This window comes from Molothrus aeneus, chromosome 11 (genome assembly GCF_037042795.1).
Source record: "Molothrus aeneus isolate 106 chromosome 11, BPBGC_Maene_1.0, whole genome shotgun sequence".
NCBI classification, from domain to species: Eukaryota; Metazoa; Chordata; class Aves; order Passeriformes; family Icteridae; genus Molothrus; species Molothrus aeneus.
The window spans coordinates 21368491-21393624 of record NC_089656.1 but is presented as its reverse complement, the minus strand read 5'-3'; the positions used below and the strand labels follow the sequence as shown (position 1 = coordinate 21393624).

The following is a 25134-nucleotide window of genomic DNA, read 5'->3' as shown; positions in this document are numbered from 1 at the left end:
GTTCAGGTTTGAACTATATATTCCCATTGGAGGTGGGAGAATGGCACCTCCAATGGAGGCAGTGGAGAATGGCATCGACCATTAAATTTATTTTTTTGTGCTCCAAGACTAGAAATACTCTCACCAAATATTTCAATAGGAGAACTTCCCAATCTTCTCTTGGTTTCTTCAATCCACTCCCATTAACCTGTCTTCTCAGTTTTGGTATTTATGCCAATGAAATCTATGTCTTTACCTTGTCTTTAGGATCTCAACCTTAGCATGAATTCTTCTGCCACCCATGTGGACTGTGGGAATTCCCAGGAAAACAACTGTTCTTGGGTTTGAAAGCTAGAAGACAGAATTATTTCAGCTAAAAAATAAATGGATTCACATAATCACAGAAATGGTTTTCCACACGAAAACCCAGGAGTTTTTATTTTCAGCATTAGCTGGTTTAATCCATTTTCCCATTATACAGTAAGTGAACACAAACATTTCCCCACCTTTGCCACCAAGGCTGGATACTCAGGCAAGTGGAGCAAATGGAGCAAAAGGAAAACTGGACTTGAAAATGCAACTATTAAAAAAAACCAAACAACAAAAAACAAAAAAAAAAAAAACAAACCACAAAAACAACCAAAACCCCAAGACCCACAAAACAAAAAACCCAACACAAAATCAAACCAAAGCCCAACATCTTTCCAGAAACCAAATGTCTGGTCATCCCTGCGTCTTTTCTGGCACTACGTATCCTGCATGGCAGCATGTCAAGCAATGTTTTCTTTATTCAGCTTCCTTTTATATTTCCTCCTCCTTGGCGGTGCAATTGCTCCATGTGGTTTCTCTAGTCTTCAGCCGTGGTCTGTGGGGGGTTTGAGCTTCTGCCATCTGGTCCTACTCCTTTGGCATTCTGTGTGCTCCAACCTAAACATAATTAATTTGGAAAACAAACTTGCATTACTTTAGCCTCCATTGTGGCTGTATCTCCAGGGGTCTTGGAGAGTGACCCTGTGCTGCTGAGAGCTCTCCTGAATGTAGTCAGGGTTCTTGTACCACTTGTTCTTGCATCCACGCATGCTCCTACACTTCTATGCCTGCACCTCTGTCCTCCTTGGCTCTAGTGAATAGTTCAGCACTCTGCAGCCTTCAGAAAGTAGATGCAGAGACCAGCTTTTCTGCCTTCAAAATTTGATACTCAGAGGAGTTCTGGGCAAACAAAAGATCCAGAGACATATTTTTCTGCTCTTCTTCAGACTGAACAAGCCGGTAGCCCAGCAAATCCATTGCATCTTTGCACACATTTTGCACTTTTTCTATTTTCTGGAAGGGAAGTGTGTTTCTCCAGGCCTGGGATACTCTCAGTGCATCTCTCGACCCAATATCAAAGGCCTGTGCTCCATCACCTTTTCCATGGGTGATGTTGTGGACCCACTTCTGAAGCTCTGGTGTGAAATGGAGTTCTGCAAACCTGTACATCTCAGCAGCCCTTGCTAGGGGGTCTCTGACAATGTCTTCATAGCGAACCAGCAGATACCGGTCTTTCAGGAAGCTTGGAGCAGCCTGACTTCCTGCCTTGTATATCTCAACGTGGCTTTTGCAGATTACCTGCATTGTGTTGTAGGGCCCCATTTCTCCCTTTGTCTTCCAAGACCCCACAACAATGTTACTGTCGCGTTTCAGGTCTGCCATTGTATTCTCTCGGGACCTGAACACAGCCCGAGGATCACGTACCAAGTGAATGATTTTGAGGTTCAGGGATGGATCGGTGAGAAGGGGATAGAGAACTTTCAGGTCAAAGAACCTAACTTCCTTGATGGCAACATGGCTATAGGTTTTACAAGCTTCCTCCACCTTGCTGAATGGGTACTTGCCACAGATGGTTTTGCAATTCCCTGCAGTGATTATGTCACTGCGACTGAATGAGTCACAGGCAGGTGGGGAGCACAAGGCTCGGCTAGTCTCCCACTGAAATAAATCAGACTTTTTCTTCTGGCTAGACATGTAAGCATCAAACACAGACATGTCACACAGAAAGACTGACCTGACTAAGTCCCGCACTGCCATGTGTAAGACTTTGGCACTGTTCTGGTACATCTTAACCCACACGTGCCATGCAGGCTCCATCAGGTAGAAGACACTGGGGTGCTGGCTGAAAATTTGTCCAGTGAAGGAGGATCCTGACCGCCAGGAGGAGAGAATGAGGATGTGGACAGGAGAAGGTTTTTCCTCCATATGGGCATCGTTGCTGCAGGGTAGGAAGTGGATAAGAAGGAAGGACAGAACTACCAGAATCAGGAGCACCTGCACTCTTCTAGACTTCACCATGATTGCAGGGGACCTGCAGAGACAGAGGAAGTTCAGCATCACATGATGAAAAAGGCAAGATGTGGTACATCAGGCTCCTGTGCATCCCTCTGCAGGCACAAGATTTTTGAAAGCTGCCACACTACTAGTGACGCTGTGACAACCACCACACAAGGTGTCTTTGCAAAGGACATAAGTACTGCAGGGCTGAAGGTTTTCTGCAGCAAAACCATTGTCTGTCAGGAAGCCACTCTAATACAGTCTTAGAAGATAGTGAAAAGCTTGTCTGTACTTTTATCAAAGTTTAACAGCTAGTTGAGTGCACTGAAGTCGGCACAGACAAATGTGTACTTAATGTGCATAATCCCTGCAAATGATCCTGGCAATTTTTATGAAGGAAAAATGCAAACCTTCCCTTTTTGCTGAGGTGTTCAGAATTCAACAGTTCCACATTTTACTTTTAAACACCTTACTCTGACTAATATTTACAATTATTTTTATGCCAAAATGCTGTAAACATACAACGTAGGTTTCCTTTTGTTTTGATTATACTCCTTTTGAAATTTCAGGAAACATTTATTGTCACCACACATTTATTGTTACCAAAGGAAGAAGCTTGGCACTGTAATAAATCCAAGAACAGTATCTCCACCAGACAGAGCTTTGTAGGCAATTTTGCTAGAAAGACCCATCTTTGTGTAGGCATGTTTAACTGCTTACCCGCCCCAATAACCCCCTTCTTAGCCTAACTCCTTTTTAAAGACTGTCACTTGCTATCCCTCCTTCCCAGCCCACTCATCCTATTGGTCTTTTATGAGAAGACATACAAAAGAATGTGCTAGTTGAACTCAAAGGTCTGCCCAAAGCTGGGTCCTTGTTTCATACACTAAACCTCTCTTCTGCCTGTGGAAGATGAACTGAATTATTGGAAAGTGTCTAAAAACTTACATGCCATTGGGGACATGGCATGAAAATACCACAGAAACAATTCATAACCTGAATACCAGCTGGCACAGTAATCTGGAGGAAATACACCACTGAAGATGAGATCTGAGGCAGAAAGAATTAATTATTTTTTTAAAAAATACATTAAAGGACACTTTGCCTATTACTCCTGGCTTGTGTGCTCTCTTTCTGTTACCCAGCTGTGCCTGACTGTGCCTCAAATACAGGTTGGGTATCCTGCAGCATGGGCTGCACCTGGGGACAGGCTCCTTGTGCAGCACTGAAGCCCAGGCAGGATGGAGTGCTTCCCATCACCATCTGCCAGGTTTGTCAGTTTAGCTGTGCCACAGGGGAGACAGACCTCTCTTGCTAGTGCAGCTGCTTTGTATTTTCTAAGGTGAACTAAAACTGAAAAAACTTTTCTGTTTCCTAGTCATGGTCAGTCCTTCTGGATGATGCACAGCAAGACAGGACAGAGAGAGCAGGGCTTTTAGGGCAAGATGTTAATCCCATACAGAGCAGCATCCGAGCCCAGGCCCTTACAGCTTCATACACTCCTTTTGTGCGGTCCATATTACATGAGACCCAAGCAACTATTCCCATGCCGAGCAGCAGCCCCCCTACTCAAGCAGCAGAGGTATAAAATAACTCAGCTGCAATGCAGACATTGCCTCCCTACTACATGCTTGCCATGCCATCTGGGTCCACAGTAATTTTGAATGTTCCCAAAGTTTCCCTAACCTCCTCCTTATGCCCTACCTCAATTTTCCTCTGCAGCAAAGCTTTCAGACTAATTTGCACAGGGGTGCCTCCTCTCATGATTTCAGTTCCTCTAGTACTGATGTTTTAGATTTTCACATACAGTCACTGCTGCTAACCAATGATGAGCAGTACTAATCTGTGCCTCCAAAATACATGCATAAACTGGCTTTTTTATCTTAGTAACCTGCTGTGCATTTGTGTTGAGCTTAGGGTTTATAAGGCAGCAATTATAATTTCTTGGAGTAAGGAAAATACCCAGCCTGATGGGTAATTCTGGTTGTTGCCACCAGGTGCTACCACAATATGAATTTTACTTTAGTAATGTCTGGCAAGGATGGGGCTGTGCATTTAGAGAGGGACCACATCATTCCTGTCTCCTGGACAAGAAGCCCTCTGATTCTTTTTGGTTACACAAATGGCCTGTAGTGTTCAGGTCTGACAAGGAGCTGAATCAGGTTGCTATTTGGACCAACCCTAGGAAGAGCTGCAAACAAAGACCGTTGTGAAAATAAGTGATATATCAGTTTCTTCCTTCCAAATGAATACAAGCAGTGTTTACCAAAAGTCCTGGCTTCCAAATGAACTTTGATGATATCACTTCCATCTGGCACCATTAATATTGTTATTCTAACTCCTGACAGAGTTCCTGGAATATAGCCAGAAGCTATTAATTGAGAAAAATTCTGTTGAGCAGACATGGCATGAAGGTAGATACACAGGCAGATTTAAAACCACAGAAATAGTTGTTTCTTTGGAAACCTACATGTGAATTTCCCGGGTATGAGAATGAAATCAGGTTTTTTTTCAGGAAACAAGAGTATACTTTTATCCCAGGGTGTGATAGCTGGATGTTCTATCAAAAGTGACTGCTTTTGTGACAAAAGTAGAAAGCAGCAGATGACCTCATGTGAGACCACAGTTTTAACAGCTTCTTCACTCATATAAGAAGCAGCAATAATTGTTGCCATCACAAGTCTGTTCCACAGAGCGTAGAAGGACTGAAGTGAATTGTGTGCCTGATGAAGAGGAAGGAAAGAGCAGCATCATACTATACTACATATCATACATTCCCTAATATGAGAGAAATACTAATTATATAACCTTATTTTTCACCACTGTATTTCTCAATCATGGCAGCTGGGATGTTTCTAAACTAAGGTCTTAAGCTTAACTACATTTTTTCTACAGCAAACATCCACAGTCACCAGTGATAGAATTAATTTCATATTGCAAAAGTGAAAATATGAAGTTCTCACAGAGCTGGCAAGTATAAGATCAGCCCAGAATAATTGAGACAATCTCAGCTGCAGAACAAGAAAAGCACACTGTTAGCAGTGTGTGTGCTAACAGAGAAGAGCCAAGATTTGGCTGAAAGCAGAAAGAAATGGAAGAATCTCAGGGCACAAAGGATGCAATATAGAAACTATCAAAAAGTACAACAATCCAGTGTCAACATGTTAATGTCTCCCACAGCAAAGGTATTAAAATACTGCCTGAGCAGCTTGTTCCAAAAAAAAAAAAAAAAAAAAAAAAAAAAGCAGAGACTTAGACTTTTCCAGAAACACATAGGGACCTTGGAAAAGCTTGATCCTGGCAAAGAGCAAGTGTTAAAGAAAGCAGCAAGCAGCCCAAGGGAAATGTACCCATGAAAAGCACTCAGCATTAGGCACCATATCCCCAGATTACAGGGAATTTATTGAATATGTGCATGTCTCTGGCAGGTGTGAGACAGTTACAGCCCAAAACCACCTTGTGCTGTGCAAACCAATGCTGAGTGTTCAGCCAGTCTGAGGGACTTCTCCAGACATGTACAGGCTCCCCACTGCTGTAGCGGCCCCAGTGTAGCAAAGAGGATCTGGCACCAGAGAAGCTCCTGTCACTGGTCTTTGATGGCACTGATGGTTGCTCACAGTTTTTTCAAATGCTGCTTCAATTTGGCCTGGTCGGTTTCTGCAGAATTAGAAGTCGTCTGCCCATTCAGGGGTGAGCAGCTGGCATGACTGTCACTAGTGGGAGAAGCTGAGCAAGGGCACTGAGAAATTACCCTCTAAACCAGACCCACAGCTTCTGTCTGCAGAAAATTGTCACAATTTGCTGGCATCAAGAGCATCTACACTAGATACCAAGAAATGGTTGAAAATCTCACCTTAACAAGTCCTTGTGAAGCACCACCAGACCTGATTCAAGCAAAGTTGCCCTCACACACGTTCGCTGCTGTGGTACACACGCCTCCAGGCAGTCACACAAACAGTGCATTCATGCACAGGCGCTCTGTCTTCATGCTGGGGTCTCGTATACACGTGTACTTAGCTCCTACCTACACCTGTGCCTGCCCCTTCCCGTCCTCTTTGTGTACATCCCAGCTCTAAGACTGACTGCTCTACACTGCCCGCCTACTTTGACCAGCCTTAAACTAGAAAACTCCACACTGCACTAAGCAAAAGGTACGGAAATGGCAGTTTCTTGCAGGGATGTGAATGACCAGGCGCTGCTAGTAAAGGAACAGGGCCAGAAAGTTCATGAAGGAGACTGAGAGATACTTTAAACTCCTATTACAAGCCCCAAAAAAGACTGCTGCCTGTAAGAGCAGGAACAGGGATGTCTGTAGCATGTCAGAGCAAAGGACAAACAAGTTGCAAAGAGGACCAGCTTGCCCACCATGAGTGCAGAGATAGGGCATACTTTCCTACTATTGCTCTGGCTGCTTGTCATGTCAGCAGATGCAGATTCACATGAAATCTTTTTTACTCTTCTCTATCTGTACCTTGCTTGAATTAAACATTTGTGGGCTGGGAAAGAAAACTGTGTGAAAGGAGAAGCTGTGAAAGGAGCAGCTGGACTTGGCCTGTTAATGATTCACAAGGGCGCTGGAGTTGCAATGGGACTGTGCCAGGTAAGGTAGCGAAGCAGGGCAGCACTGGGCTCAAGAGAAATACTTACACACAGGGACAGTTGTTTTGGGTCATTCCTATTCCAGATCTCATAGATTCTGTCACACAGTCTGGAGACATCTAGACCTCTTAATGGTGTCCTCTTTGTGTTCCCAATGACCTCATTGCTGCTCTCAGGGCAAGGAGAGTATAGGAGACAGCAAAAGAAAAAATCTGGGCAAGGCTGGTGCTTCCAGCAGGAGGAACAATCTGAATGGGGCAGGTCATGTTCCCTTTCATTTGTTGCATTGCAAACACAGATGGTCAAGCCCTGGTAACCCTGGGCTGGGAAACAAGGTGAGAAGCTGGCAGTGGTCCAGGTAGGGCCCTGTGGAGGACCATGCAATGTTTGGTGCAATCTGGACTTCTGTTATGCGTTCCCATGCTCTGCACTGACACACAGGATTTACCTGTACGTCATTTGGTGTTAGAAAATCTTTGTAAAGACCACACCACTTGAGTGGCTCTTCCTGAAGGATTATTTCTCCCTGTCTAACAGTTGCAGAAAACAAAGATGGATCAAAACTTCTGTTCCAGCTGTATGTAGTTTGCCCAAGAAATGCTGATCCCTTGGCATCAATATGTAGGCTTTATGACAGCACTGAATACTACCGTGCAGTCATCTTGTCAAAGGGTTGAACAGATTTTTCTACTTGTATATATGCCATGTCCCAGTTATTTGTCTGGGCTTTCCACAGGGCATCCTCTGTAGTATGAGCAGTTGCACAGAGGAGGAGAATATGCTCTTCCTTGGATTTGAGATTTGGGAGGACAAACTAGTCTGGCACACTGTATTTCCTGAGACCTGCACATTGTGACACTTGAAGGATGAAACCTCTGGCTCCTGGAAACAAACAACACGCTCACCATATGTCTAACTCAAAAGCTTTATGATGCAAAGCAGAAGCGTATGGGGTTGGAGTAATCCCAAGCACAAATACAGGCCATGTGGAAAATGGATTGATATCAGCTCTAAGAAGAAGGTCTTTGGGGGTGTTGGCGGACAAGAAGTTTCACATGAGGCAGCAATGTGTGCTAACAGCCCAGAAACCAGTCATGTTCTGGGCTGTGTGTCACCAACAGCATGGGCTGCAGGATGAAGGAGGAGATTCTTCCCCTCTACTCTGTTCTGGCAAGATCCCACCTGGAATACTGCATCCAGCTCTGGGCTCCTCAGCACAGGAAAAACAAAGGCCTGTTACAGTACGTCCAGGGAATTACACATTTCTATTTTCTACCCTCACTCTGTGGACTCAGAGACTAGTGATCTCTGTGAACTGCCCATGCAATCACACTCTGTATTTCTTACACCCTGAAGTGAGCAACATGTACTGTGCTCCCAAGCATGCATAAACAGATCACACCTGACCCAGTGCAGAAGCAACAAAAGTAGGCTGAGGAGTAATGCAAATGGTGTAGACTAGAGTTTAACTCCACAGTGCTTACACTGGAGATGCCTCCCTACCTGAGAGCACGTTTTTGACAGCTGATAAGAGAGCCAGGCATACCTATGGCAGTGAAACCTGATTCAGCTCTAAGGCTTGACTAACCCCGTGCCCTGTCTTCTGCCATCATCTAGAGGAGATGCCTAGAGAAGAGAACAAGAAAAACATTTCCTCCCTGAAGCCAGGGATCTGGAGTACACGATTCACCTCTCTGAATGCAGATGTTAAAAATAAGCTAGTGAGTGATGCCCTGGAAAATCCTGTTTCTTTCTCTTGGCTGTGACAAGAGTGGAGAGTGTTGTCTGTCAGTAGACAGAAGCTGTCTAAAATTAGTTCAGATCAAGCTTGTCTTTGCATTTTATATCACCTAGACGTTTTTCTATTCACTTTTCCAGTCTTGTTTTGAACTTAAGATACTTTTGACAGCAACAGGATTTCCTGGTAATATGGGTACATTTAGCTGCATGTTGTGGGAACTACTTTCCTCTGCCATGGACCTACAATAAAAACTGTATTTGGTATAGTCACAATTTTTTAAATCAAGACACAGGAGTAATTTCTCCCTATTTGCAGGCTTCAACCTATAAAAGTCTTTAATATCTGCTGTTATATGCCCTGAAGAACACAACTCATACCAGGCTGATATGTAAAGCAGCTCATGGTAATCATGCTGCCAAAATCTCTATCACTTTCAGGTGTGTGATGGGATAGTTCACATTTTCTGCATCTCAAAGGTATGATGCTGGGGAGCCGCTGTAAGAGTCAATGCTGTGATTATGCATTGGTGAATGTTTCCCTTTCAAAGCAGAGGGATTTCAGTTGTTTTCTAGCTTACACTTCTGAAGCTGTAGAGGAAACTGAAAATTTATGGTTCTGCAATGTCACTGAGTATGACACAAAGCTGCAATGTTGCTGTTCACACAAGGGCCATGCATGGTCTCCTGTGCTGATCAGTGGATTTGAGTACTGCTATATTGTGGTTTGAAATGCACAGGAAAAACCCTGCTCATTGCAGTAAACAAACTTGACAGTAACCTATAAAAAAAAAAGTCTCTATATCAATTTCTCACTACTTTCAATGGGATGAAGGCAACAGAACAGAATTCTGCTTTCAGAAAAGAGTCTTTTTTGGTAGGGATGCTGTATACAGTCGCCCTGGTTGCTTTAGAAGTCATCATTCATAGAGGATGGAAAGAATGCAGCAGTGAGAGAAGCTGGAGAATGCATAGGAGCAGAGGTGCAATGCCTATGTTAAATTCCAGTCAGAGCAAGTTCTTTCTGAGCTAGAGCAGATGTTGCCCCATATGCCTTCCAGAACGACGAAAAATGAGACAAATTATTGATATGGTGTCCTATATGGCAGCAAGGACAGGCTGATGCGCCTGTGGCTTTTTTCTTGTGTTTGAAGTAAGTTTTAAAGTTATATTTTTATTTAGAGGCAGTTTGAGATAAATAGACTTGTCTGAATTGGCACACAAGAACCCAAAGTTGTGTCAGGCAAGAGCAAGGATAGTGGCTGACCTTCTCCCTCTCTTGCCCTTACACAGTTGCAGTATCATTTCTTGCCTTCATTGTAATGCAGCACTCTAATATCAAGTGGTGGGGGAACAGGAAAACACGAGAGAAAGAAGGAGGTCACATAATACTTAACCAACACATTACAGAAATGGGAAAAATAGTAAGAAAAAAATAAATCTATTCAACTTTTGAATTAATTTCACTGGTCAGCTTCTGCCTTCTTTATGTACATAGGCAGTCTAAAACTGGAAATCAGCACAGGAACTGAAGGGGGAGCAGAACAGCTAGTTTAGAGTGGAGAGAAACAACAGCAACAAACAGACCTGAAGCATGCATAGCCCATGCAATGCGCTGGAGTGCAGAAGACCCTGTGCTAGCACCAACTATTTCTGTCAGGTATCCAGGAAATAACTCATTCAGAGTCATTGACAACACCTCTTTGCTTTGGCAAAGCTTCAGGGAACACTGACCCAAGACAAATAAGGAAAACAAAGACAATATATGACAAAGCAAAGGGCTGGTATTGATCTGGGCTCCCAGCACTGTAAGAGCCCATGCCAGACAGCCAAACCATGAGGAAGATTCCAGTGCTTCTGCCCTTCAGGGGGCTCTCCCCAGTGCTAGGGACCAAGGCTGAAGGCTAGTGTAGAACACACAGACTCAATCTTGTTGTGACTGGTTTTTAAGTTTAGCTGGCTTGGTAGGTGCCTTCTAGCTACTGGAACCCTGCTGAGGATGTGTCTTGTGTGGCTGTCCTGTCAATGGTATGACTTTGACCATGCTAAGCCTTCCTTCTCCTGCGGAGCTCCTCTACACTCTCACAGTCTGGTTTACAAAATCCCTCCCATTCACCTCGAGAAAGTACTGTCTCCCAGCCCACTGCTACTACCTCCTCTCACATCCACGGTCTCTTCCTGGCCACTTCTCATGCTTGTGGAAACCTGTGCCTCTGGTGGGTAATGCCACCAGAGCAGGTCAGCTCCTTTGGCCCCTGACAAAGCAGCATGCCCCAGGAGAACAAGGTTATGTGCTAGGCCTCACATAACAAAGTTTTTCACAGACACCTCCCCTTGGGCTTCCACTGCCATGCACTGCTCAGGCCTTACCTGAGCTCCCGGAAAGGCTGGGCTCTGATTCACCAGGGCCTCCACGATCATCCCCCAGACTGCTTCCTTGGAACCATCCTTGGTCCAAATCAGTGAAAACCACATCTTTCCACTGCTGGCCACAGCATGGCTACATGATGGTAGAGAACAGGCTAGTGTAGACAGGCTCTTGCAGCCAAAGGCCATGTCCCCAAGGCAGGAAGACCCTGAGGGACCTCCCCTTTGGTCTACAGACCAGCTGAAGGCAGTAAGGGCTACTGGAAGAGGGAGTGGGTGAGGCCAGTGCCAGGAGCCAGGCTACACTGAGATTCCTAAAACCTGGGGGAACTGATGATCTCATTGCTGGCAGGTGCAATTTATCCCAGCTTGCCTGCAGTGCCGGTTTCCCTGTCAGGATTGAACCTACTGCCAGCCCCTTTGGAAGCTGCGGACTAGTACACTTAAAGCTGAGAAGCTCCTTAATTTCCCAAAGAGAGCCCTAGGCATGAGGCTGCCTCCTTGCCTAGGTCCCCATATCTGAAGTAAATCACCCTAATCCTAAACATGGCCAGCCCAGACAGCACAGAAAAGGGCAGACACACAATGCAAGCCTGTGCCAGGGTATAGCACTGCTGGTCCCCAGCTAAGACAGGGAGGATGGCTGTGGATGGGTGTGTGAGCCGGCACAGGCAGCATGCAGTAACAACCACAAAAACACAGATGAAATGCACAGTAAATTTATTTCCATTACCTCACCAACCAGGGAATCCTCAAAGCAGGACCCAGGCAGAGACATACAAACAGGGATGCCAGCACTGTGGAGTCTAGTCCATGCTCAAGGATCACCAAACCTGCTGTTTTCACATGTATATCAGGGATTATTGCAGGCACAGTTTACCATTGAGATTTGATCTTTACCACAGCAAAGCAGGAATGCCAAGCATGTTCAATAGGGTGATTCTAAGTCTAGCACAGGCCTATGTTATATAAAGACAGATGTACCACTTACCAAACACACAAGACTAAACAACAATTAGTATAATATATGTGGTTTTCTACACTTCACCTGCAAGACACTTGAGTGTATTTACAATCCTCCTTGCCAATCTTCCCTTATTTTCCCACAATCAGTTATAAGGCCACTGGGCAGCTCTGCTAAAGCTCTGCAGATCTTGTCTGAGCACCTCCAAAGAGCAGCTTCAGATCTGTCTTGACTTCTTCCTTGGTCTCAATGCTGCAGGGGTTTCCTTTGGCACAGAGTACCTCCAAACTCCAACTTAGGCTAGTTTGTATGGCTGGCAGGGTGCTCTAACCTATGTCCACACTGTGACGCAAAGCATCTGTGAGTATAATACCTGAAAAATGATACTAGCACATTTGTGGTTTAATGCTAGTTTGCTATTGCCTCAGGGAAAACCTAGGTGTGGTCAAAAGGATATGTTTACAAAAGATGACAATGGAGGATGTGGCTTTGAGAAATCAAGATATCCTGAGATTTATGATATATATATATGCCTATGTCTCTGGCTCTCTCAGCCTTCTCAGTCAAATGGGGCTGGGTCAAAAAGAAACATGATTGTGTTAATTATTGCAGAATATTTGCATATTAACAGACATCTTTTTTTTTTTCTGAAAGAAAAGGGGTTCCTGAAGGAAGAGTGATCTCAAAGGATCAGCTTTCTCTAAAACCAGGATCGGTTTATTAGTAATGGGAATTAAAGCCACAGAACCTAAGGTACAGGGAGAAGAGTTGAAGGAAGCAGATGGTACATGAAAGCTGTAGTAGGTTCAAGATGGCATAACAATGCAGCAACATCATGCTGTAAAGGTCTCCTGGTCCAACAGACCCTTCATACACCACCCTGCTTGTTACTTGTCAATGTCTTTTCTTAAGCGGTTCTGGTTATTCGGCTCTATTTGAAGGTCTAATGGCATGAAATCTCTGAAGCTGTGCACCATTCACTCATAGCCCCAGCTTCCCTCTCTTTTTGTTCTGGGATTGCTTTCTGTGAAAGGAAAAGATGTAGCATGGACACCCAGCTGATATGTCAAAGACTTTTCCATACACTGCTATCTTTCTCATTTAGCCCTCCCCTCTAATGGAGTACTGGTACCCAGACTTTGTACTGGGCAAGGTAAGGGGAGATAAAGAGACCATTATGGAACCTGGCAGGACTGGACAGGTGTAATCTAGAGCTGGCTCCTGTCACTGGGGAAGCAGGGTTGACCTGTGCATCCCAACCCTGTGGGAGGACACATGAACAGAGCTGCAGGTGGCAATGTAAGGCACTCCACAAGTTGCCTCTCTGATAGTTCCAGAAATGGAACATCTCACCTGAACATCTGACCAGAACACGTGTTGCAATGGGCATTATCATCTCCTCCCATTTCCACTGAATAAACAGACAACAGGCCACCAGTTCCTTATTACTTTATGGAGCTGACGTATTCAGCAATCAGTAACCCTGGTACCACTGGCATGTCACAAACACCACATATAGTATGAGCCGTGGGGTGCCACCCCATGATTCACCACTACAGCAGGAAAGGCATGCCAAGCCTTGAGTATTTAGGCATGGCTGGCAGCAGCAAGCACAGCACTCACTGCTCTGCTGGGGTCCACACTGGGGGAGGCTGTGAGGGCCAAGGAGAAGGTGCAGACATGACTGTTCTGTGGGGAGTGGACAGGCTGCCACAGCAAGCTGCCAACATCATCAGGGCAGGAGGGGCTGGCTCCAGTTGGTGTCAAGCTTTCAGGGCCCATTCTGCTCTAAGGGTTGGTGGGTTTCTTTGGGGGTCTGAATCACTCCCACCATATCCCCGCTGGCACACAGGATGGCTCTGGGCATGCAGGCACATGCCTGGTGCACTGCAATACCATGAGGTGAGCAAAGGTGACCGAAACAGTGACCAAGCCTAACCTAGCACAACAGTAGGACAGTGCAGGACTGCCATGTCAGAATTTTTATTAATAAAAAAGTTACAATAACTTACTCCCTTTATCACACAAAGGGCTCAGTATAAAGAGCTCTGGCCTCCTAAGGTAACACAGGGAAGTGAGAGGTGGGTACTTTTCTCTTATCCTCCAGGACAGCAGCCTTCTCCTGTCCCCAAGGGGAAGTGTGGCCAACACAGGAGCCACAGGCCAACTGGGCCCTTGCCACAGGGCCCAACCCAGGAACAACCTTTTGCCCCTGCTTGCAGCTGGTTCACAGGTAGCACAGACCAACACAGGGCACAGATGCTGAGTCTACAGAGACATGGGGGACTGGAAGCAAGAGGATGTGCAAGCTCTAGTGGAGGAGGAGAGAGAAGTGTCTTTCTCTTTCCATAATGCTGGGTCATCTGTGGAGCACAAAAAGTGAAGCAACAGGACAGTGGCTGCTTACAGGCAGGGAGAGGTGGGGCTGGCTGGAAGCAGCCTTGCCTGCCCAGCTGCTGCCTCATACAAGGTCTAGCCTGACAGAGGCAGGGGGCCAGCTGTAGCTACTTGTCACACTCCAGATCCTGGGCCCCCTCAGCACCCTGGTAGTGCATCTCACAGAACTCCTGAATGCGACTGCAGGCCTCCAAGATCATCTCCTCAGGCACGGTGGTCACTACGCGGAAGAAGTTTGGGTACTCAAAGCACTGAAATGAGAAAAGATGAAGCTGGCAGATTACCTGGGATAGTGCCAGTTTTAGAGCCCTGCCTTGGCACCATGAGCTGCATCAGCACATGAATACAGCCAGTGTAGAAGAGGAGGGCTTGGTTCTTGGTGCCTTAGACCGTTTTTCCTGTTCCAAGCAAATCTCCCATCTCCATCAGTCTAGACATGATGCTGTGAGGGGGACAGGCCAGAGGAACTGTGTGTGAACTGTGCAGACCAGACTGTGCAGGGAATGGGCTGAAAGGAGTTAGTGAAGGAGAGGGCTGGAGAATATTTAAGGCCCTGTCCATATTCAATGCTGGAAGTGAATGCAAGGCACAGATGTTCTCAGCCTTCCCTGTGTCTGGAGGGGTGAAGGACTGGAAACAGACTGAGGAAAGGAACACAGGTGGGAGCACTCCTCTGAGGGAGCACCTTCAGCAAGGAAGTGTGGGGTATATGGATTTCAGGGATACAGCTCTGCCAGGTTGAGAAATACTGGGCAAGTCTGGAGTTGGGAAGATCCTGGCAGCCTGACTGAGGGCTGTCAGAGAGCCAGAGACTGCCACACATAGCACGGGTAGCTGACAGCAAGCTCCTACACACTATTACATTACTATGGACACTTGCATACACAACTCCCAGCTTGTCCTCAGAGCTCAGGAATGCAAACCCCTACAGTTTCTCCCACCCTGCTTTAACCTTGCAGCTCCTTGGGGCTCTCAGTGTTAGGCTCACCGTGGCTGGCAAGCAGAACACAGACTGCTCCGAGATGAGTCGCTCAGTGAACTCCACATCATTCTCAAACTCCGGAAAATGCTCCATCTCTATCTCAACCTGCAGCAGAGGGATGTAACATGGCAATCAAGGGCACCAAAACTATCTACAGTGTCCTTGTTTACACATATGGCCCAGTGACTTCCCAGTCAAGAGCAACTGTCTGCCCTCAATTTTTGCTTATGATTTGGGCTGCCTGGGATGCAAGAGAGAAACATATAAAAAAACCAAAACCTGGGCTTCTGAAAAAGCCTTCATTAACTACCTAAAGATGGAATTTCAGTTAATGCTGCTTCAATTAAAAAAAAAAAAAAACTGATAGAAAAGACATGGTAACCAATTAGAAGTAAAAAGGAATAAATAAGACATCGAGACAAAGCTTGGTAGAGAACTCAATATGCATTAATAATCCTGTCATGAAAGAAAAAAACTTAATGCTTTGGTTTAAAATAAAAAGAAATATAGCAAGGTCTAGAATATTATGAACAAAATAAATCCGTGTAGGATGATATAATTGGTAAAATGACATGAAAATGGTAAAATCTTCAATAAATATTTCTTTTTTGTATTTGGAAATAAGGCAGCTGTCCATCTCTTACATAAAGACAGTGCTATTCTGGCCATTTGTTTATAGAATCTCAGAATGGTTTGGATTGGAAGGGACCTTTAAGCTCATTTAGTTCAATGCTTCCACTACGGGCACGGCTGCCACCCACTAGATCAGCTTGTTCAGGGCCTCATCCAGACTGACCTTTACAACCAAAGAAGATTTTTAAAATCTCATGAAAATATTCTTAAACAGGTAATTTGAGAGATACTTTGCATACATAAGTTCTGAAAGAGCTAGTAGAAAATAAAAATAAACACGTGATTTAATTAGAAATAGACGGCCAGCCACTGCAGAAATACAATAAATGTGAAAGAATCTGAGAGCTGTGCCTCTACCTAAAAAGCATAAGCAAAATGACCTGTGTAGCTCTGAGTAAAATTTGAAACAGGGTCAAGTGATAAGGATTTTTCTATAGAAATGAGTGAGACATATACTGCAGTATTGTCCAGTTCTGAGTCCACATTTTAAGAGTGAATGAAAAACTGGAGACATTATGAAATGGAACAAAATAAAAGGAAAAAAAAAATTCAAATGTGTCAAAGTGTCATAAATTTCTCAATTGAGCTTGATGAGATGAAAAAGGAAATTTCAGCAATTTATGAACTTTAAAGCAAACAGGCATAGGAAAAGGCAGAAGAAAAGGCAACACCACAGGCAGAAGACAGGCATGCTAGTATGAAGAAGGCTTCATCTTCTACAGGAGGTATGATATTCTGCCTTGTTTTATAATAGGGGCTTCTAATTGCCAGCAGGCTTCATATCCAGGTGAAACAGCCTTGTCTTGAAAAGTCATGGAGTTCTGTGCGGAAGCAAGTGGGTTAAGTGCACTGGCCTCTGCTCTGTGAGCAGTGAACAGCATATCCTGGCCTTCTAAGGTGACCAAGGGATGCATTTACTGCACAAGGCAATTTGAAAATGCACACTAATGGAGACCTGGTGGCAAGTACCAATCTGAAACATTGACTAGCTCTGGCAACCAGACCTAGTGTGAGTGTTGGCAATCCTCACTTACCATAAGGTACATGGCTCCAGCAGGCCTGACAGGCTGAAGGCCAGGGATAGCTGATAAGGCAGCATAACAAAGGTCAGCATTAGACTGAAAAGCAAGAAGGAGAAATTTCAAAACAGGAGAAATTCCAGAAAACAGGTAAATGATTGGAAGCCAAACTCTGGACTGGGACTATGAACAGGTTTGCCTACTGTAAATAAAGGGACAACAAATGCAAACAGTATGGGAGATCATGGCCTTGAGTGCAGCAGGTGTTACTGAGCTGATCTCAGAAAGTCAGTGCCAAACTCCATCCCCTGATGGCAGCTACAGCTGCAGAGGTAGGCTGCCTGAACATTATCACAGTCATTATTTATGCCCATTACAATGTCTCCTGCTGGAATTTGATCTGTTGGGTCATCCTAATCACAGACAAAACTGCACCTCCAAGTGGGGAGGAGGAGAGGAAGAATGATGAACTAGAGAGAAAGGACTCCCTCCAAACAATTTGTGAACAGCCCTTCTTGATCTATAACAGCCCGTTTACCTTGAGGATGCTTAGGGTGTTGTGATAGAACTCAGGTGGTGTTCGGTGCAAGATACGCTCCAGTGCTCCTTGGACAATTGTACAGGGTCCTAGGATCCTCTGACTCAGTCTTAGAAGGCCGTCCCTGATCTGAGAAAACATAGCTTTTGCAGCTTAGATGATGCTTCCCTAAAGGAAAGGAACAGCTCCAAGGCTCACTTCCTGTATTTCTACAGCTGTTCACACCCTTCTCTTCAGTGAGCATACAAAGTACTAAAGAACATTTGTTTGACTATATGTCAGGTTTAGCAGACTATTTACAGTGTCATTCTCTGTCCCTCCATTGCAGATTGAAATGCCAACAGAGACAACTTTTGGAGCTTCCCAATCTGACTCAAACCAGGCTGGAATATAGATAATACAAATAAAGCCAGAGCTGTTCCAAATACAACTTTGCATTTCTCTTTGGTTTGTGCCCACAATCCACACTTTCAAAGCCAGGTAAGGACAATCAATATTAGCTTTTCTGCTCACTCATTTGGTCCTCTCTTCTCCCTCTTCCTCTGCAGAGAGCCTTCTAGGTGGAAAGGTCACTGCAGTAGATGGTTGTCCTTGTAACACTGCTGAAAAATAGCCAGATAAAGTACTGGCAGCACTGCAAGGTGCTTTGTTCTTACTTTTAAGAGAAACCATGTAAGACCACATAGACACCACACATGGACTCCACATGCCTGATAAGCCATGCAATACTTTCAGTGCACACTGGAGCTCTCTGAGAAGTTAGAAGCACAGAAAAAGGACAAGGCATATATTAATGAGCAGCAGAGACAGAGTGAGTTACAGTGTAGATGTGGGTAGAAGACCATGTCTGGGAGCAGATGCAGTAAGGAAGGGACATGAAAGAGGGGCAGAAAAGCAGGTAAGCACGATTGGGTGACACCTACATGAGAGCAAAAGAGCAGTACCTGCCTGTATCAGTTAAAGACCTGGTGATCCACATACTGAAGACTCTGCAAGTCTGTTGCCATGACAGCAACACATTGGTTCTCACCTCATTACCAAAGATGTCTCTCCTGTCATGAATTAGGATCCAGCCCATCCGCCAGCCAGGGACTAGCCATCGCTTTGCCAAGCCACCGCAGGACAAGACTGGCACATTGGTGCTGAGAGTTGCAATGGGTTCATACTTGCAGTCAGCGAATACCTATGACCAGAGACTGTGTTAGGGCTGTCCCTGCCTCCTACTGTGAGCATGGGTGTGAGCATGAGGCTTAGCAAGAAGGGATGCAGGGAAGCAATGGGAAACCAATGGTGAAAACTCACAGCTTCAAAGTATGAACATGGTAAGTGCACAGGCATAAAAGCAAGCTGTTCGGGAAGTGGAAGGGAGCTGGACATGAGAGGTTCCCCTAAGACTGTGCCCCAAAGGACTGGGAGCTCCAGGCATGGACCCAGGCTCAGGGAAGTGGAGCTGTCCCTCACCTCTAGAGACCCGGCTGCCAAGGCCAAGGATTAGTACATCAAAAGGGACAGGCAGCATTGCGAGTGGAAAGGACTGTAGGGTATGCTCACCATGTCTCCGTAGATCTCATCAGCCAGGATGGGCACACACTGTCTTGATGCCACTGTGGAAGAGAGGGCATTCAGCCTGGCCACCTGCATCCTCCATGGGAACAGACTTGCCCTTTGCTGCAAAGCCTGGCAGAGCTCTGAGGGAAGCTCTGTCTCAGGGCACAGGGTCCCTATCTTCCTCCTACAGACTGCTCATTTGGAGAGCCTGACCATGGAGATCCCTGCCCTGACTGAGCCTAGTTGTGCTCCAGTTGGTGGGGATTGGCAGCACAGCCCTCCCTGTCAGGACAAGGAAGCACAGGGCTCCTGTGAACACCCCCAGTGCAGAGCCAGAGGGGAGAAATGAGCAGTCCAAGTCACACAGAGCTCTTGAGGAAGACACATGATCTGCATGTTCTTGACTAGATAAGACAGCACCTCCACACTGAGCAAGCCCTCATTCCTGAGGTGGAGTCAGTCAGAAGCAAAGCCTTTGGCCATGGTGCTGCAGTGATTGAGACACGAGCAATGGGGGCAGACACGAGACTGCAACCATGCCCCAGGCCCCAGAAACACACAGGCAGGCTCACCTGACAGGATCTCCTGGAGGTGGCTCTTGCTGAACACAGAGCCACAGGGGTTTGATGGGTTGTTCACAATGAGGCAAGCTGTTTTCTCATCCACCAAAGACTCCAAGTGCTCCAAATCAATTTCCCAGGCCTTCTCTGGCTAGTGAAGTGAAGAGAAAGGGAAGTAAAAGCTGAGGAACTGGACTTGCCACACAAGGTCAGTTGTGCCAGGGCACCCAGGTGACTCATGTCACCTTCCCTTGCCACACAAGGTCAGGTGTGCCAGGGTACCTAGGGTTACTCTGCCACTTCCCAGGCAGAGCCAGGGTATTTCTGAGAGGAGAAATGTCAGGGCTGCCCCTTCCAGGCCTGCCACTACTTACCAAGAGATTATAGAGTTTGACCTCTATCCCCAAAGACAATGCCAGAGTCTTGTAGAGGGAGAAGCCAGGCCGTGGCACCAGAATGTTCTGGCCTGGGTTGGCCAGCACTGCCAAGGCAAGCTCTATGGCCTGGCTGCAGCCACTTGTTAAGATGACATCCTGCAAAGAGCACAGAGAGGTCAGTGGGAAGCACAACCACTCTGAAGTACTCCAGACACACAGGAGTGACATAACATCCAGGCTCAGCTCTGCCAGGGAAAGCTGCTCAGCCAAAAAAGACAGTGCCAAGGCCTGACTGAAAGCAGGGAAACTTCAGCTGGTGAAAAGAAAAAATCTCCTCCTGGGGAGGGTGGAGGTGAAGGGCTCCAGGAAAGGATGAGAGCAGCAGGAGGCCACCTTGGGACAAGGTGATTTGACTAGCCTTTAGTCCCATAACTGGGCAGGCAGGGAGAGCTGGGGTAGGGCCCCCATGCCCCATGGTCTGCAGGCAGCAGCACCCTGTCTGCACTGCAGTGGGAGTGCCTTGGCTGGGCACCAGTACCTGGGCCTTCAGTGGTGCCTCCGGGCAGTTGTAGTATGCAGCCACAGCTTCCCGGCAGGAATGGTAGCCTGAGGAAAGATGAGTCAGACATGGAAAGGAGGTTTTTACAGATTCTTTCCTTCTTGTTACCAGTACTGTTTTTTTCTTCTTACCAGTACAAGGCTCACAGCTGCTGCCCAGCTGGGGAAAGGCCATTTGGTGGCAGAGACTGTCCTACCTCAGGCCAAGCACCATGCAGCCCCAAGGCTGGGCCAGGATGGCCAAGAGCAGGGACAAACCTTGGGCAGGGAGGCAAACTCAGACCCCAGTATGTCCCAGGGACAGAACTGACAGGAGCAGAGTGGAAGGTAGCCAGAGAGTTTTCTGAGCCAGAGGCTTTCATTGTTTAGTGATGCCACTCTATGCCAGATCTATGCTCTGTACATGCTTTTGGCACTAACTTCAAACAAGGCTCATGGTGTCAGTGAAGTCAGGGAGCCCAAGAGAACTCCTGGTTAAGGCAGATCAGAAAGGAGCTTGGCTATAACCCATGGCAGGGACACACAGTACCCAAGCTCTTCTAGGTTCTTGATATCCTGTCTGCCCCAATGGCTGGGGCAGCAAACAGCTTCTGCAGGATCTCCAGGCCTCAAACAACCCACACAGGAGAGAGCACACAGGTGTATCTGGGGGATACACATACCTGTGTGTTCATGTGACTGTTGGTGAGGACAGCTGTAGGGTGCTAATGGAAAGATGTCTGTGGGCTCCATATACCTGCTGGGGGATAGGACCTGGCATATGACTTCATCCAACTCTCACAGGATGAGCTTTGTCAACTTACCAACAGATGGAGCATAACCATTGTACTGTCCTGAGTCCAAAACCTCCTTCACAGCCCGTGTGACCTCATCATTTGTGGGAAGGTTTCCAAAGACCGTCGGGTCTCCTTTTCAAAGATTGAAAAAACAGTAAAGTTCTCGCTGATCTGTGACAGGCACAGAGCTGTGTGGTTGTCTGACCTATCCCTTGGTGTTCACACAAACTTTGTGCTTGAGAGCCCTGTCATCTGTCAGCCACACAGTTGATCCAAATACCTGGAGGCTTCAGCCACAGGACTATGCTCACCTAAGGATAAGGAGATCATGGCTTTCTTTGGGTTGGGTTCCACCTTCATGCTGTCTACAATGGCTCGGATGGGATTGAAAGTCTTCTTTGACATTTCAGAAGCCCTGACAGCCCATCTTGGCTTCCGACTCTTCACCTTCCCTGGTGATATGGTGTTCCCAGTGTTCTTGAGATGAACATCTAACACAGGGGCATGATCTCCGTGGCCATTCACTTGGATCAGGTACGAGTCCATCCTGAGAGCTGTCAGTGCAAAGTGAATTTCCTGGGTTTAGTTAACACATGTCAAACAAGGAATCTTGTCTGGAGATGCATTTGGGGATGCAGCCCATAAGTAAAACTTCCAAAAGCCGTAGACACTACTTACTGCCTATGGACAACGCAGCAGCAGCAAGTAGGGCCCTATTTGGTGCTAGGATGTAGTGAAACCCCATGCATAAGTGAGAGAGCAATACAGTGGGAAAGATTAAGGCACTTCTGTGTGTTAGCTGTACCTGTGCCTAGCATGTGCCTCCTGCACTGAGGAGGAAAAAGCCCCGCTAAAGCCAGAAGCCAAGAATTAGCAGCATGTTGTAGTCACTGCATGACTGCAGATTCAATAGTCCACTGACAGAAGGACCAGGTCACCCACAGCTATCAACTTGTACACCTCAACCTGCAAACACAAGGGCTGGCCCACTATGTGGGTTCATATGCAGTATGATCCTCCAGTCTACAGACAGAAATGCAGCACTACAAATCAAATATCAGATGCCAAGAAGGTAGTTCTTCTTCAATGTTATCAGGATGCACTGGGCAGTGGCAGGATAGAGGTTAGACACTTACTTCTGTCAGCAGAGAACAGCCCAGCCCAGAGAGCCTAGAGCAAAAGGCAATGCTTAGGAAATGGAGCAAGACTGGTATGGCCAAGAGGGAAATCCAGGAGGCAGTGCCCCAAAGAGTCTGTAGTTCAACCTGAGTAAAAAGCAAGGCACAGCAGAGGACAGCTGCCTCCAAGGCCCAAAAATGGACACAAAAGCGACTTACACATCCCAGCATGTTATACCCAGAACACAAGCTAGATCAGGCAGAAAAAGCCTAACTTACAAACTGATGATGACTCAGGGATTTCCACCTGCAGCTCAGGGATGGGCCACAGAAGAGGCAGACCTCCTGAGCCACAAAGTCTGTTCTTCCTAATACTGGCACACTCCCTTGTAATCCTGCCACAAACTGCTTATGCTTCCTATTCTGTCCTATTTCTCTGCTCCACTGAAAAGCAAGTCAGTAAACAGTGGCCCTTTCCTGATGGTAGTTGCATAGCCCCACACTCGCAGATAGAGCACAGCTTCCCCTTCCTTGATGCAGAGACTGAGCCAGGAGGGCTGTAGTGTTACTTGGTTCAGACAGGATTTGCTATCTGAACAAATTTCTCACTGTTTCAGTGAAGTTTGCACCTAGAGATGCCCCATGCTGCTGCAGTTACTCTACCAGCAATGCATTATTAGGCCATTTATAACAACCCAGGCTGATCTAACAGGGTCACAAAGCAAGACTTCAGCTTTTCTGCTGAAACCTTCTGCATTTCCTTTCCACCAGAAGAAAGTCAGCTGAAGAAATATCCAGCAGGGCTGCACAAAAAACTGAGTCTAGAAATGAGCCACATATCTCAATTCGACAGCTGGGCTGTGTCCCAAATACACAGTCTATCCTAGCAGAGCCCTTACACCACCCTGAAATATGGCTCTTCTAGAAAGGGGAACTGTAGACACAGGCACAATAGATACCTTCAGTGTAGGCAGCCAGGGAAGAACTCCCCACTACCCACCTGAAAGAAACAAGGCACCAGAACACAGCACCTTACCTTCTACAGCACAGACAGGAAGACACCAACAAGCCTGGGGGTCCAGTCCCTAGTTTTCATCCAGGACAAATCCCCTTGAGAGGAAAGTCCTGTGAATTTTTGCCCATGAAATAATCCCCAAAACTGGGCGTTGAGACTGAATCATTTAGCCATTGGCCCACAGAGAGGGCTGCTCTCTCCACCCAAAAATGACCTCTCCTCCCCTTTGCAATTGTAGTCACTTCAAACACCTGGAACATGGCTCTGCATTAACTCTTTCTGGAGGCAGCCTAAGGACACAGCTTGGCTTCCTGGCATGCCTAGGCTGCCATCCTTTGTCACCACTTTCCTCAGTCTGCAAACACTGCTGGGGGCAAATCTGCAGAGTCCAGGTATTCCAGTACTAGCACCTTGTAAATCACTGAGAGTGGATTGATGGACCGTAAAGCTTGAGGACACCATCAGTCTGTCCTGACCTAAGAATTTCTGGGATCCCAGCGCACCAGCTGACAAACACCAGTTTGTGGCTTCATTACAATTGATTACAATTGGAAGGTATCTTCCTCAATAAACTAAAGGGAAGAAAGCATTTCCCTAGCCAGTGCTTTGGAGGCACCAGGACCTGAAGGATTAAAGTAAGCTCAAGTTGTCATTGGTTTGGAGGGGGTTTTTTTGGTTTTTTTTTTGGGTTTTTTTTTTTTTTTGTTTTGTTTTTTGGTTTTTTTTGGTTTTTTTTGTTTTTTTTTTTGTTTTGTTGGTTTGGTTTTTTTCGTTTTTTTTTTTTGGTTGCTGCAAGACCCAAGTAAACTCATAATTCTGGCAGCCAGCAGAAATTAGGCAATTCTTCCCTCTTTGATGGTATTGCAAACCACAGATGATACCATTCCCAGAAGGCCACTTTTGCTAAGTGATGTGAACCTATGACTTCCTGCCTCAATTCCTCCATGGCTAGGATAAATGAGAGACATCTGCACTCTTCCTTACCTTTCAAGGGCTGCTCCAAGTCTTCCCGTATTGCCATGGCAGCAAATGGCCAGAGACTGAAGAGTTGCTCAGGGACAAGAGGGACTTGCCAACCTTCGAGCAAACACACTGCTGATGCCTTCAGTGCAGAGGCCAGTGGTCACTGTGTATTTTACCTGTTTATACCTGCACTGGAGTTGGAGGACAAAGGACCTTGCATTCAACCCATGCTCACTACACAACCATGAGTAAGGCTGCAGCTCCCCAGGTGACATGAGTAGCCCCTTCCCTCACTGCTGTAGCTGGGCTGACACTGCTGGGGAGCCATGACCTGTGTCGACCACACTATTGCAATGGGCACTTCTGAGGCCACAATGGGGGCCAAGGATTCAGGCTGGAGACAGGTTGGAAGGCGGTGGAGTGTGCTCAGCAGGTCTAGCCGGGATCCTTAGGCCCAGACTGGAGGGCAGACTTCTCATTCCAACTAGCCCCAAGGCCTTTGGACAAGGAATAGCACCTTTCAAAACCCTTTCACAGAGCAACATCTTGTATTGAAGCTGTTTGGACTGTCTTCTGCTGAGGGCTGCAAAATTTCTCTCTTCTTTTGACTGAAACCTGACATGAGTGACCTTTGGAAGTTTATGCAGGCCCTCTCCAAGCACCTATGGGTTATTTTCTCACTTCCCTCAGCTAGCCC

General features: G+C 46.3%; 2 protein-coding genes across 3 annotated transcripts; both read right to left on the bottom strand.

Annotated features, from left to right (window-relative positions):
- Window positions 1–613: 613 nt before the first annotated feature.
- Window positions 614–14407, bottom strand: CHST4 (carbohydrate sulfotransferase 4). Of its 2 annotated transcripts, none has more exons than XM_066557562.1 (2): window positions 14361–14407; window positions 614–2320 (listed from the first exon to the last, which is right to left on the bottom strand). In XM_066557562.1, exon 2 carries the CDS (start codon window positions 2305–2307, stop codon window positions 1129–1131), a length of 1179 nt encoding a protein of 392 aa, XP_066413659.1. In that variant the 5' UTR covers window positions 2308–2320; window positions 14361–14407; the 3' UTR covers window positions 614–1128. The 2 variants fall into 2 exon arrangements, with proteins under 2 accessions (XP_066413659.1, XP_066413660.1); XM_066557563.1 differs by lacking the exon at window positions 14361–14407 and adding an exon at window positions 11723–11780.
- On the bottom strand, window positions 2306–24134 carry TAT (tyrosine aminotransferase). The gene is made up of 12 exons (XM_066557560.1): window positions 21653–24134; window positions 21369–21473; window positions 20546–20613; window positions 20005–20163; window positions 19643–19781; window positions 19074–19126; window positions 18553–18705; window positions 17523–17651; window positions 17000–17083; window positions 15339–15437; window positions 14361–14601; window positions 2306–2320 (listed from the first exon to the last, which is right to left on the bottom strand). The coding sequence occupies exons 1-11, from the start codon at window positions 21885–21887 to the stop codon at window positions 14458–14460; spliced, it is 1368 nt and encodes a 455-aa protein (XP_066413657.1). The 5' UTR covers window positions 21888–24134; the 3' UTR covers window positions 2306–2320; window positions 14361–14457.
- Window positions 24135–25134: the final 1000 nt, after the last annotated feature.

Coding starts and splice junctions, on each gene's coding strand:
- CHST4 (XM_066557562.1), bottom strand. CDS start 2,307: ATGGTGAAGTCTAGAAGAGTGCAGGTGCTCCTGATTCTGGTAGTTCTG.
- TAT (XM_066557560.1), bottom strand. CDS start 21,887: ATGGACTCGTACCTGATCCAAGTGAATGGCCACGGAGATCATGCCCCT. Junction 20,614..21,368: donor TGGTTATGCTCCATCTGTTG/GTAAGTTGACAA, acceptor ATCTTTCCTCAG/GCTACCATTCCTGCCGGGAA. Junction 19,127..19,642: donor CCTCCAGGAGATCCTGTCAG/GTGAGCCTGCCT, acceptor TCTCTTCCACAG/TGGCATCAAGACAGTGTGTG.